Source organism: Leptinotarsa decemlineata, unplaced genomic scaffold, assembly GCF_025532065.1.
Source record: "Leptinotarsa decemlineata unplaced genomic scaffold, Ldec_3_MD MMD2_tig00000010_RagTag_RagTag, whole genome shotgun sequence".
Lineage (NCBI taxonomy): Eukaryota > Metazoa > Arthropoda > Insecta > Coleoptera > Chrysomelidae > Leptinotarsa > Leptinotarsa decemlineata.
This window is the reverse complement of record NW_027412538.1, coordinates 9,149,722-9,164,063: the sequence shown is the minus strand read 5'-3', so window position 1 is coordinate 9,164,063 and position 14,342 is coordinate 9,149,722. Positions and strand designations below refer to the sequence as shown.

General features: G+C 35.1%; 1 protein-coding gene across 8 annotated transcripts in view; it reads left to right on the top strand.

Moving 5' to 3' along the window:
* LOC111509416 (long-chain-fatty-acid--CoA ligase 6) overlaps positions 1–14,342 on the top strand; it is a 132,984-nt gene that overhangs the window by 104,057 nt on the left and 14,585 nt on the right. For all 8 annotated transcript variants that reach the window (XM_074171384.1, XM_074171386.1, XM_023165165.2 and 5 more), the window contains exons 4-6: positions 3,254–3,523; positions 7,489–7,688; positions 11,728–11,928. In XM_074171384.1, the coding sequence (XP_074027485.1) occupies positions 3,254–3,523; positions 7,489–7,688; positions 11,728–11,928 (671 nt within the window). The remainder of the gene's footprint in view (positions 1–3,253; positions 3,524–7,488; positions 7,689–11,727; positions 11,929–14,342) is intronic.

Genomic DNA, 14,342 nt, shown 5'->3' with positions numbered 1-14,342 from the left:
ATAAATTTTACTTTTGAAAGACACTTTGAACCATGGAAAATAGACAAATTACTAGAGAATACCTTCACTTGTTGTTGAATACATGAGCATGAACATGTGACCTTTCTTATTTGTATACATCTAAAAGATCAATGAATTGAAAAAAAAAGTGCAATTATTTAGAATTACATATTTATCAATAATTTATAAATTATATACGGCGTGTTTTCAATCGGGATTACAGGTTGGCCTCGAATGATAATCTAAATAGTTAAACACTGCTGGCGCTCTGCCCTCTATCTCAAAAATGGTTCAAGATATAAAAAAAATATTTAAACAAAAGTTGTAGACAATTTATTTCTCTTCAATATTTGTGGTAAATACAAATGGCATAAAACCCATAGAAAAAGAGTTATTTGCAATAAATGTGTAAAAAATCGGCTCTTTGACTTATGACCTTAGAATATCTATAGTTGCAGACACCCTACGATTAGTAGGCTTTGAAACAAGTTTTAGGGTGTCAAAATGAAGGTTATATATCGCTCATTCCGAGGTGAAATCCCTCATATTCCTGTTGTATGGGTTAAGAAACCCGTAAACAACTAATAACTTTATTTCGGTTCTAATTAATCGTCGTCTTTTCATTCCGTTTTCAATGCATACTACCGGATAGAAAATGACCGGTCCCTGTCCAAGATACTGATTTATAGTTATTTAATATTTCCCAAAATAACATGGTCACCAGGTGTTGAGTTGTTGGCGCCTACGATATCAGTATGTAATGAAGTTATTCCTATATTTATGTCTTTCGAGATAAACGACTGTTTTATTGCTTATGGCTACCAAATTTCATCGCTCATGAAATTAATTTACAAAGTAATTATGGTTATCATAACTGTTCTTCTGTAATTTTTCTTCTGATTCGAATGAAAAAAAAAACACCTATGTTTTCATTTATTGCCGAAATTAGTTTTAATCGAAAAAATTATGCGGAATTATAAAAGTAGTAATGAAAATGGCACTTTAGAGGAATTTAAGTGTGGTGTAAAGTAGTTCGGGTTAAATTATTTCCTTCAAGGAAAATTTGGTGTTATTCACATCAAAGGATTGTTATAAGTGAATTCAGTTGCTTGATTTTTTATTTCTGAAGATTCTCTCAAATATTCTTGATCATTAATTTGATTCCGTTGTACTTTTTGATAACGCTAATTTTCGAATAAATGTCGAGAAAATTACTGGTCTATGCAAGGCACTTTTCAGAAAATATAGGAAGAATTGCTATGAAAAACCTAGAGACATCGATTCAATTCACCGTTTATATGATATAAAAATTTGTCGAGAGATTTGTAGATAAACAATAATATATTGCGAAACTTGATTCTAACTAAAAAAAATTACAGCTTGTCAAATCTAGAAAGATACTTGAGAATTCTCTCCCTCTTTCTCGACATTCAGAAAGCTGTTTCTACATTTAACAATCTGTGTATGTTTTTTTACAAGTAGTTAACTCTCGCTACAACCTTTTATATCATATTAATTGTGTAGTGTAATGGAATTTGTTAGAAAATCTGGTTTCCGTTAAGCAGCTGACGCCCCGAGCATTAACGAGGTCTTATATCTCAACGTGGGATTCCTAGCACGTTAGGTTCAATTTAAAGTTTATTTTCTTCCTTCAACAGCATATAATTGAAATTGGTTTTTGAAAATGCTTTTTTACTAAGTATTTATTATTGTCCTACAAAGATTAAAGCAGGTGAAAGGAACTCGACTCGAGTAGTATGTCTACGTGCTTATTGGTTCATTCATTCAATTGTTATCTTGGAATAGGGACTTATAACGTTGTCATTTATAATTTTGCAGGTTCAGATGAAATATTGGTGTTTTTTAAAAAACGATTAATGTGTCTCGTGAATTGAAACTCATCATTCTGAAACTTCAGAAAATAGTGTAACACCTGTTCACAGTTCATCTCCAAATATTCAGTAAACAAACTACGAGAACATAACTTGAGAACATAATTTTGTATGTTATTTTCAACAAACCTAATTTGCACATTCACTTGAACGTATGTTGTGTGTATTTTTCAACAAATTTTTCTTTCGTGTTTTTTTCTGGAAAATCAGTATTCTTGAAGATGGTTATTTCGAGAATCAGTTGTAAGCCTGTCATTCTAAATTGAAAAATCTTGGTAACTGTAATAGCATCTTTCTAAAAGCATAGTTTTAACACAATCATGAAATACTTTGTCACTTGTGATTTTTTTAACTACATTTAGCAGTTTATTGAAGCACGTAATGGCATTATACTGAGGAGATTTTTTATAGCTTGTCATGAGATGCTGTGGGATTTTTAGAAGATCACCATTTCTTGTATTATGACTGTGTTCTGAAGCAGTTTTATGATATAATTTATGGTTTTACCTAACAAATAAAATACATTTTGAAGATGGAGGCGGCTGTCAATACTTTTTTGTCTATAAAACCAGGCCGGCAGCTATACCGGAAATCCATATTAAAGATTAGCCTTATGATGCGTTTCTGTGCTATAAAGACTCTGGAAAAATCCCTTGCTCTGCCCCAAGCCTTATTATTCAAACTTATATGAGGGACCTATCTAGACTGGCGTCTAGATAGGTCCCTAAAATTTTTATTTCTTCAGAAGTTTGAATATTATAGCTAGAGCGTCAACCAATTGGAATATTTCTTCTGAAGTATTTAGAATAAGTTTATTTCTTTGGCACCAGGTACTGAACTGATCAGTATTGTGTTCAGATTTGCTGATGAGTTTCTCAGCATTATTGCCTGCTATAGTTATCGTTATATCATCAGCAATCATTGTGAAGTAGCCTCACTTTATATGTTGAGGAAGATCATTGACAAAGAGAAGAAACACTAGAGGTCCTAGAACAGAGCCCTGTGACACCCCGAGTTTTACCGTCTTTGACTCAGATGTCGATCCATTGCAGATTACAACCATTTATCTTTTTGTCATATAGGAGTGTATCCAATTTATCATATAATTCAATAAGGTATAATTTTATTTGATGTACATTTATTTTACACCCAGTTTCATTCTCATTTATTCATAATTGTCTATATTGTAATTCCACAAACAAGTATGTATAATACTTCTGTGGATAATGTTATGTTTATTCATTTTTATACTATTCCAAATCTGATATTACTGTATCAATTTACTTTTTACCACGAATAAACGTAATTATTATTATTATTATCAAACCAAGTGTACTGATTCCAATCGTTCTATTTTTCAGATAATGGACCATGCTTGGGATGGCGAGAATCTTACTCAAAACCATACCAATGGCTCAATTATAACGAAGCTCTTCTCAGAGCTAAGAATTTCGGTTCCGGACTAGTAACCGGTGGTTTGGCACCTGGTCCCAATACCATTTTAGGCATCTATTCTCAGAATTGTCCCGAATGGATTCTCACAGAGCAGGCTGCATATTGTTACAGCATGGTGTTGGTACCTTTATACGACACTCTTGGTCCGGACGCGTGTGCCTTCATCATAAAACAAGGTTAGTGACTCGAGTGAACATTTTTCATCCAACAAAAAACATTCATCTGATATTTTTTCTGATTTGCACTTTTTGGTATGTCTTTTATCTCCTCAATCGTCATAAAACACCGTTCTTGCATAGAGATTTTATGGAGTGTTGTGTCCACGAATTGTTTCATTTTTGATATATATATATATATATATATATATATATATATATATATATATATATATATATATATATATATATATATATATATATATATATATATATATATAGCCATATATATATGGCTATTCAAATTCGTTTCTGTATATGGGGATCTCGTGAACGATAAGAGATAGAGTGTCGGTTAAATAATGGCAAAGTTGCGTATTTTAGAGACCTATTCAATGATGTGAATGAATCGAATATAGCTCTTTTGGTTCTGGAGATGTACAGGAAAAACAAAAAATCCCAAATTAGTTTTTGTCTATATCTTCTTTATTCGCAGAACTATTGAAAAGCTGTCTACATTTTGCTATTGGCACTTGATGTGGGCTCTCAGAATATATCCATGACTCTTTTATACAGGGTGTCATCTGACTTGGGCCACCCCCATTTTTGAATTTTTAAATACGGACCTGTATTTTTTGTTGTAGTTTTTGGATCGTAGACGTTCACTTCATACTGAGAAATTAAATTCAATTTTATATTTCGAGATGTTTAGGTAATATTCGATTATAATTGTGTGAATTATTCCCTTTTAAATTACGGCCCTGGAAATTGGTTGACTGAGTTGAATAAAAACATGATAGCAACTTTCAAGTCTCCCTATGTATCGTAGAGTTTTTCGAGAGATTTTTTTTCTCATTTTTAGGTACCCATTCATATGTTTTCCATTGCTCTGAGCGTTTTCTACAATGAACTTCGAATAAGAAAACCTTTTATGATTATTTGAAACATTTACATCAAAAATATATCATATATGTTTTAATAAGCAGAAAAAGAAATGATAGCAGTAATAACATCCGAAACGAACACTATAATTGTAATGAAAATTAAAATGAAGTAATTTATATAGATACCCAAAAAAATTATTGGCGCAATAAATGTTCGAATTGGAGTCCTTCCATTTCGAGACATTTTCAAACTCTGTTTTTCATATTATTTATTGCCCTTGATACACTTATTTGCTGCATTGTTGCGAAATCATTCAAAATCCACAATTACGAGTCTTCCACATTTTCTATCTCTCTGCCAGCGTAAATCCTATTTTTCAATGTCCCCCATAGAAAACGGTCCAAAATAGTAAGATCTGGTGATCTTGCAAACCATCTTATTGTCCCATTATTTGTCTCGAAATGGAAGGACTCCAACATTTATTGCACAATTAATTTTTTTGTGTATATAAATTACTTATTTCATTTTAATTTCCATTATAATTATAGTTTTCGTTTCGGATGTTATTATTGCTACCATTTTTTTTCTGCTCATCAAAACACATATAATATATTTTTGTTGTGGATATGTTTCAGGTAATCATAAAAGGTTTTCTTATTCGAAGTTCATTGTAGAAAACGCTCAGAGCAATGGAAAAAATATGAATAGGTACCTAAAAATGAAAAAAAAACTCCCGAAAAACTCTACGGTACATAGGGAGACATGAAAGTTGCTATTGTGTTTTTATTCAACTCAGTCAACCAATTTCCAGGGCCGTAATTTAAAAGGGAATAATTTACACAATTATAACCGAATATTACCGAAAAATCCCGAAATATAAAGTTGAATTCAATTTCTCAGTATGAAGTGAACGTCTACGAACCAAAAACTACAAAAATACAGATCGGTGTTTAAAAATTCAAAGATGAGGGTGGCCCAAGTCATATGACACCCTGTATAAAAGATTCATGGATATATTCTGAGACCTCACATCAAGTGAGGTTTCGCTCCGTGAACACGGAGCGAAACCCGAGAAAACAGCTCATCATACTTTGTCCGTGAGAATCTTCGAGTTAACATATATATATATATATATATATATATATATATATATATATATATATATATATATATATATATATATATATATATATATATATATATATATATATACTATATATATATATATATATAGTACTTGTCCGCGGTTTGCCCCCTTTTTTTGAGTGTTGTGTCCACGAATTGTTTCATTTTTGATTTGTATCATGCACACTCGATAAAATCTCTATTTGTATTTATATCCTGGACCCGGATGTCACGCAGGTAGCTATAGCTGCCTACGTGGTCATGTTAGATGTAGCCTGGGAATTCTAGGTCTTCTAACTGGAACCACAAATGTGCGGTTGGCTTCTGTTGTTGACTCCGTGCGTATGTGTTGTTTCCTGCTTTCGGCAAACAAGTGTTGCCAATCTTTACACTTGGCTGCACCGCGCTGATGAGGCCAATAGCCAGAAACACGTGTCCGCGGTTTGCCCCCCTTTTTTTGAGTGTTGTGTCCACGAATTGTTTCATTTTTGATTTGTATCATGCACACTCGATAAAATCTCTATTTGTATTTATATCCTGGACCCGGATGTCACGCAGGTAGCTATAGCTGCCTACGTGGTCATGTTAGATGTAGCCTGGGAATTCTAGGTCTTCTAACTGGAACCACAAATGTGCGGTTGGCTTCTGTTGTTGACTCCGTGCGTATGTGTTGTTTCCTGCTTTCGGCAAACAAGTGTTGCCAATCTTTACACTTGGCTGCACCGCGCTGATGAGGCCAATAGCCAGAAACACGTGTCCGCGGTTTTCCCCCCTTTTTTTGAGTGTTGTGTCCACGAATTGTTTCATTTTTGATTTGTATCATGCACACTCGATAAAATCTCTATTTGTATATATATATATATATATATATATATATATATATATATATATATATATATATATAGAGAGAGAGAGAGAGAGAGAGAGGGAGAGAGAGAGATAGAGAGAGAGAGAGATCATTCTTCTTTAACTAGCTCCATTACGTTCTTATCAAATTTTGGAAAAATATTTTTACGCCTCATGCTTTGTTTCTATTTTCTCCAAATCAACTCGATGGGATTGAAAACACAAAAATAGAAGGGAAGTCTAAGTACAGTACAAATCTGATGTTGCTTGTGATAGTTTTTTCCCTCGAAACCAAACTTGGGATGTAGATTCTTATATACATTGAAACATACTCTCTGTGTTTCAATATTCAGATGCATCCGAATCTTATACACTGGTATCTCTTTCGCATTGTTCACCATCACTATTGGAATCACTGCACAGGAAAAAGTCTGCGTTGTTATCACACTCGTTATTACATTAGTACTTGTCCAAGGATTCGACATCAACACTCAAATTGCGATCAGTTCTCGAACTAAACATTGACAACACGACTGTTATAACCATCCCCACATTCTATTCGTCACCGTAATATGACTTTAAATTTAATTTTATGGCTCTTCAGCCAATCATAAAACTCGTTTAGTAAAAATTATCCAATACGAACCGCCAATTCTTCAGTCTACGTGGACTAGTTGGCAGCGGCATTATTTCTCTGCATTGATTTTTGAGATACCGATAGCTTTAACTATTCACAACACAGGTTACTTCGACTATACGTGGACTAGTTGGCAGCGGCATTATTTCTCTGCATTGGTTTTTGATTTTTGAGATACCGATAGCTTTAACTATTCACAACACAGGTTACTTCGACTATACAACTTGTTAACATTTTTCTGACTCACAGAGTACAATCACCGTATGCCACTGTCAACATGCCTAAAACTAATGAACTCATATTATTATAAACTGGGTCTTGAATGTTGGCAACTATAGATAAATTTTGAGAAAGAAAGGTTTTAGCTTTCTATTTTATACAAAAAATAGGACAGGGCTGTAGTTATACATTTGTAACAACAATATGAGAGTGAAATACCTAAATTAATCATTTATACAGTTTCAAAATCCAATCGAATGTTATTAATTTTCAGCTGAAATCAATACAGTTGTTTGTGAAGACGATGCAAAATGTAATTTGATGCTCGAGAAGTCTCCTAGGTGTTTAAAAAAACTCATTGTCATTAAGGAGGTTAGACCAGCGACGAAGCAACGGGCGAAAAATCGCGGTGTGGAGATCATCAAGTTTGGCGACGTGGAAGTGATGGGGGCCAAAACGAACCATCCAGAAGTGGTGAGCATCTTTTCAATAATCTAAGAAAAATTTGAAAAAAAATGTATTCGATGTTACGAAAGCGCACAAGGGCCAAATTGTTTATTGGAAATTCCAACTTGAAATGCAAAAATTTTGACTTGGAACTCGAAATTTTGACCTCAGTCCCGAAATTTCGGCATTAATCCAAAAATTAGAATTAGAAACTCGAAATTTCGAAATTAATCAACTGATTGAAAAAAATATTCATTTTATTACATTTTCCATATATGCACTTATTAAAACAACGATAAAAATAAAATAAAAACAACAATAAAAATTAATTGGCGCTCCGGGGCGACTTCATTGATTTCAGTGGCGCATTTGCTTTTTCAGCTGCAGGAAAACCCGGAAAAACCTGCAGCACCACATCATCTGAAGATCTTGTCCTCTCTCTTATAAACAAAATGTAGGGTGTCTCCAGAGGCTCCAATAAATTCAATGCATCGCCAGAACACTTCGTGACACGACTATTGTCAAACTTAAACCAGTCCGTTTCTTCTTTGACCAAGGCGTAATAATGACTAAATTCAACGCCAGAACCACAGTGAACAATGACTGCATGAATATTATAATAGTGGTCTGCTAGGTTGAAATGTTCATCTATTTCGAACCTTCCAACAGTGAATCTAAAAATGAAGTGAATTTGAAATCTGGTTAAGAAATTTTTATACTTACCGGAGCCGTCTGGTCTCTGCTCTTGCTTCGCTGGCCTCTTGAATTTGTCCCTCTCTCGGAATCTGGGGTCATCCCTATTTAGTGCATTGTGTAGATCGCTTAGAGCTGGATTGTCGTGCGCTCGAATTCTGTCAAACGTGTCTTCTGCATGTTGTCTCATATATGCGTCTACGTAGTGTTTTTTCAGGTCTAGATCCCGTAATATATACCTATTCGGTACATATCTTAGAGCGTTTATGATAGCCGTTACACACGCGTTCATAAACGACTGGATCTGTCTTCTGTATGTCGCTGTGCACTGGCCCCAAACAGCGCAGGCATACAGGATTATCGGTAATATTACGGTCTTTATCATCAGCAGCTTCACTTTCAATCTCATGTTGCTTCTTCGACCTATTATTGGTAATAGGTTTTGTCGGGAAGATCTCGCTATTTCTATTCTCTGCCATACGTGAGACCTGAACGTTAATCTTTTGTCTAGGTTGACTCCCAGATATCTAACTTCGTTGGTCCACGGAATCCCTTGTCCGTTGAACGTGACGTTTCCTTCCGGGTGTACCATCCTCTGGGTGAACAGTATTGCCTGACTCTGGTCAGGGTTTATACTGATCTTCCACAGGTTGGCCCATTCCTCTAATCTGTCTGTCTGTTGCTGCAAGTATCTAGTGACGTGCGCTTGGCTTGTTGATCTCGCCAGCAGAGCTGCGTCGTCCGCGTAGAGTACCAACTTGTTGAAGTTGATCTCCGGCTTGGGCATGTCTGCTGTGTATGTATACTGAGAAGAGGCGTGGCGAAAGGACTGCACCTTGTGGGACCCCTGCTTCCAGTAATCGAATTGCTGAGAGTTCTTGTCCTACTCTGCAGCGGCATCGCGAGGTCTAAAAAAATCGCTCCGGTTCGTCCCTTAGCAATGTACCTGCTGCTGTTATAGCATCGGAAGAGCCTCAGCTCTGTTCCCAAACTTGTGTATTGGTGCGGGTATAGCTTTTTCATTTCACTAACCTCTTAAAAGGAAGTACTTTCTGACCAACAACACATTGGTAGGATACTAGTGTCACCATCAAGTATGCATTGATCTGAAAGGCACCAGTTTCGTATCTTCATGTTTAGACTCTTCAGGGCGCTGATATGCGTTTTTTTATAAATTCCGGGAGATGTTTCTGATTATCTTCACCACACTCATCGTTTTCACTCTGGTCAAGAGATAGATGTACTCAGAATATTTCACATTTGTACTTTCCAAAAATATGTTAATCCCTATCTATTAAACATTTGAAACTTCATGGAAATATGTAATTTTCTATTTGGAAGAGTATAAATAAAGTCCAGCCAATTTCTCTTCAATGAAATAAATGTCCTAGATCTGATTTCTATGCCGGGGCGATACAAACATGTATAAATTGAAAAAGGTTTAATTTTAGGAGTTATTAGTTTTTGGGAAAAAGGTTTTGGCTTTTACTTCTCCATCTTCATATAAAAAATTGTGAGAAACTTCCAAAGAATAAGAAAGCAAAGATGTGAGGAACATGCATAAAAGTTACTTTCTGATACAAACTGGAAGAAAAGCCCCTTCCGAAACAACTAATTTCATGTGAAAATTGAATGATACGAAAATTTATCACATGGAACTCTATCAGTCTCAATGGCGGACTTCGAAATTTCGGAATAAAGCACTTGTGCAAGAAAACTGGACGTGAAGCTACTTATACTATATGCAAACGAACAAAATGGCTCATTATTTATTGTTTCAATAAAACTAATTTATAAGAATCAGAAAAAACACGCTGAAAAAACTCTGGGAGAGTTTGGCGTTAAATAAATACCGTATAAAAGCCTAGAATCAATTTTGTTTGATGAACAAATTAAATATTCCTTCAAGGAAAGTTAGTTGCATATATTTTTGAATAAATGGAATAATAATGAGATAATTTATCATGTTTTGGTTGTATTTACCGTTAGGAATTTTTAATTAGCACCTTGAATATCGCAGTGGCTCCTCACAATAACTACATTTGCCTTGAACAGACAACGTGTAACTTCAGGGCTAGAACCAGAGTGTCACCAAGATTTAGCCAAAGCCTCGGTAGATAATAACATTATCCTAAGGTAGGTTAAAGGGCACGACGGGAGTAAAAGTAATGGGCTCATTAAGGCTAATTTAGTTTTTTATTGAAAGTTATATATTATATAAGTAAATCATCTCCCAAGTATCCCACAAAATTTTCCGGTTTTTATGTCGATTAACAACTGAGCAAGAGCAATTGAAAATGTGATATCACCCGCGGCACATGCTGACGTCACACCAGGAAACGAGCCTCGAGCGGTCTCAACCGGGCTTGTAGTTGGAGATTATGAATCGCTGCCATCGTCGGATTTTGTTTCATTTGCTGACTGGTTTGAAAACACCACGTGTTACATATTCACGCAGTTGATACACTGCAGTAAACAACACACAACTTGCTGCTCTCTACGGCTTCAGTACACGAATGTATTTCGCTTATCCGCCAGCACTGACGGCTGATGTGACGTCAAGTTTGACCACGCCCCGTTTCTGTGAACGCCACATTCAACTATTAATTTGAAGGGGAAGATAAAGAGTGAAAATTCAGATTTTTTGCAGATGTACTATTCGAAACATAAACTTTCTAATAATGAAATAAACATTTGGTAAATGAGCCCATTGCATTGCCGACTCTTTAGCCAAGGAAGCGGCTGGACTAAAAATTTTGGGACAATTGCGGAACTAACCAAATGTTACACCCATGCTCAATCCCTAAAGATATGATATGGAATCAAAGTATGCAATCTTGCCAGGATTACCTTGGGCGACCCTGGGAAGCTGGCGCCGAAGAAATATATGGCGATGACCAGGAAAAATCTACGCTTAACAGTAGGATTTCTGACTGGCCACTGTCAACTAAGGAAACACCTCCATAATATGGGGCTAGTGGACACACCTCTATGCAGGATGTGTGAACAGGAAGATGAGACTGTCATGTCCTATGCGAGTGCCCGGAGTTATCGTCAATAAGAGATGTTTTTCGGCGAATCTTGGCCTACAACTGCCAATATAAAGGAGATGTCTCCCAGTGACCTGTCCACCTTCCTGGAAAGGACAGGATGGACGATGACCTAGGAGGACAAGTCCTCGGGAGGATGTACAATGGGTCATATGTAGCCTAAGTGCTGTGGGCTTACACTCACCCTCCCTACTCAACAGATACAGAACTACATTTGAAATTGTTATTCAAAAAGTAAACCAATTTCAGGTCCATGAAAATTTCACTTTATTTAAGTATATAGTTCTGCCACTTTTCTCTACTTCAATTACATTTTTTTTCAGCCACCAAAACCGTCAGATTTAGCAACAATATGTTATACCAGCGGAACGACAGGAAATCCCAAGGGTGTGATGTTGACTCACGAGAATATAGTGGCTGCTAATAGTGCTGTACAAATGCAGTTCGGAGACCACAAACTCAGAAGTTCCGATATCATGATCTCGTTTCTACCTTTGGCGCACATGTTGGAAAGGTGTTGTGAGGTAAAAAAATATCCAGAAGTAGTTTTTCTCTCGAGCTGATACGAAATGAGTCAATATGATATTAGGATATTTTCAAATAAGAAATCTGTCAAACTTTAATCTATTTACCGAACAGATGGAGTTGCAAAAAAGATCATGATCTGCACATAATTTGTTACATGTCCAGTAGTATTGATCGAGGAATTTTAGCCTTCTATTATTCAGGTTTAATGATATCTTGTGAGTCTGGACATTAGGTTTAAGGAGATAAGCAAAGTGCACGTCATTACTCCATTTGTTCGGCGAACGGACTATAGGCTAGGTAGAAAATGTTCCATTTTGAAAATCTTTTTCCTAGAATGGGCTTGTTTCATGATTTTTGATTTACCGTTCATTTGGTAGTAAATTCAAATTGTAAAATAGTGTACTTTGTTTCACCTCTCTAAATAACGTTGTTTTCCCATAATTAATTATTAAAAATCGGATTTTCTAGGTCCGTGACGTCACGGGCCTATTCCCGCTTCTTGTTCGATTGACCAACAGGAACAATACAAATGATGAACATTGCCAAATTGTGAAATTCACGGAGCGTATAAACAGTTTCTGATTCACTCCTGATTTAAAGTAAAATCACACTCACTTCCGATAACTAAATTTAAGAAGAAAGTGTTAGAAATGCATTGGAGGGTAGAATTAATTATACATGGGATCCAAATAATACAAAACGTAATAAAAACATTATTTTTGAAATATGTCCTGCAATAGACATTTTCATGTTGATATCACAGAAATTTTAATAATGGAAGTGTATATGAACCCGTTAACGTTTAAATTCATGAAAAAATTCTCCATATGAAATAAAATATACTCGAAAACTATGTTTCTAAATAGAATTTAACGTGCCATATTTTTAAATGGTTCTCGAAGGCTCATGAACCCTAATAAAATAAATTAATTATGCATTCATGCCACCCACCACAAATAAAAAATTCAACATTATACATTATATATTAGCCATATTGCCACCGAGTCAGCTATCTCTCTTGAATGTATGAGTCAACGTACTCTTTCGAATGTTTCATAACTTCGTACTTTTGTTAAAATAATTGGTACTTGGCAACACCGCTGAAGACACGATCGATTTTATTGGTCAACAGACACGCGGCCAATTTAAACTCTTGCTTCTAGAATTTTTCTTTTTTTCTGCAAATATAAAGAGATCTTGGGACCGATTAGGCTTGATAAGTATAATATATCCCTTACTCGATCAGTCTATAAGCAATCCAGTATCAATTTCAATAGCATCAAACAAGCCCATTTTGTGAAATGGAATCGTTCCATAAAACAAGTTATTCAATACTGTAGATTGGATCAGTAATTTTTATAAATAACAATGGGATGAAATGAAAAAACTATCACGAAATATATTTTTAGTAGCAGTACGAAAACAACATTTAAATTAAAGAATATTTCATAACTTTTCATTTTGATTGTTTGCTCTCTCGAAATGTCTTGATATCTTATTCTTACAGCTGTTCTTAAAATTCGTTTTTATCTTCATCAAGTCCGTCACTGGTATTTGCTGCAAAATGTATTTCCACTTTCTAAAGCACTTACAGTAATTACGATCGACAACCCTCAGAAGTCGAAACTTGTGCGAGCTAAGGAGTAATAATAATAATAAACAGCTTTATTTCAGAGTAGATTACAAACTTTTATTGCAAAAGGTCAGTAACATAGAATAAAATGGCGTCAAACAAGAAGGTACAGATTTTTTGTTATAAATATTTTTGAATAAATGTTCCAGTGAGATATGCGTTCAAATCAGAGGGCTCTAAGTCTATGAAAGTTTTTTTAGTTCTCTTTTGAAAACTCCAATTTTCTTAGTTAGTTTTAATCTGTTAGGAAGATGGTTGAAAAGCTTGATTGACATATAGTGGGCGCTTTTTTCAGTTACTGTTAGTCTATGAAGGGGGTATATATTCATTTGTTCTAGTGGGATACTTATGAGTAGGTATATTTTCAGTGAAGAGGTGTGAATTTTTATGAATGAACATTAGGCATTCATAGATATAAATCGCGTAGATTGTCATTATATTGGTGGATTTGAATACTGTTCTGCAAGTTTGGTTATAATTTAAGTTGTTGATTCCTCTTATTATTCTTTTTTGAACTATGAAGATTTTTTCGATATTTCGATTGCTACCCCAAAAAATAATTCCGTATCGAGCAACCGATTCGAAGTTATCCGTGTATATTGTTTTTATAGCCTCGTTGTCTAATTCAGTACGATATTCCACTAAGTTTGTTTGCGAGGTTATCAATATGAAAAGTCCAATTCATGTTCTCGTCTATGTGGAGTAACTAGGTCTTACCTTTTAAAATGTGATTCCTAACACGGGGTGCATGATAGCAAGTGAAAATCGATGGTTCGG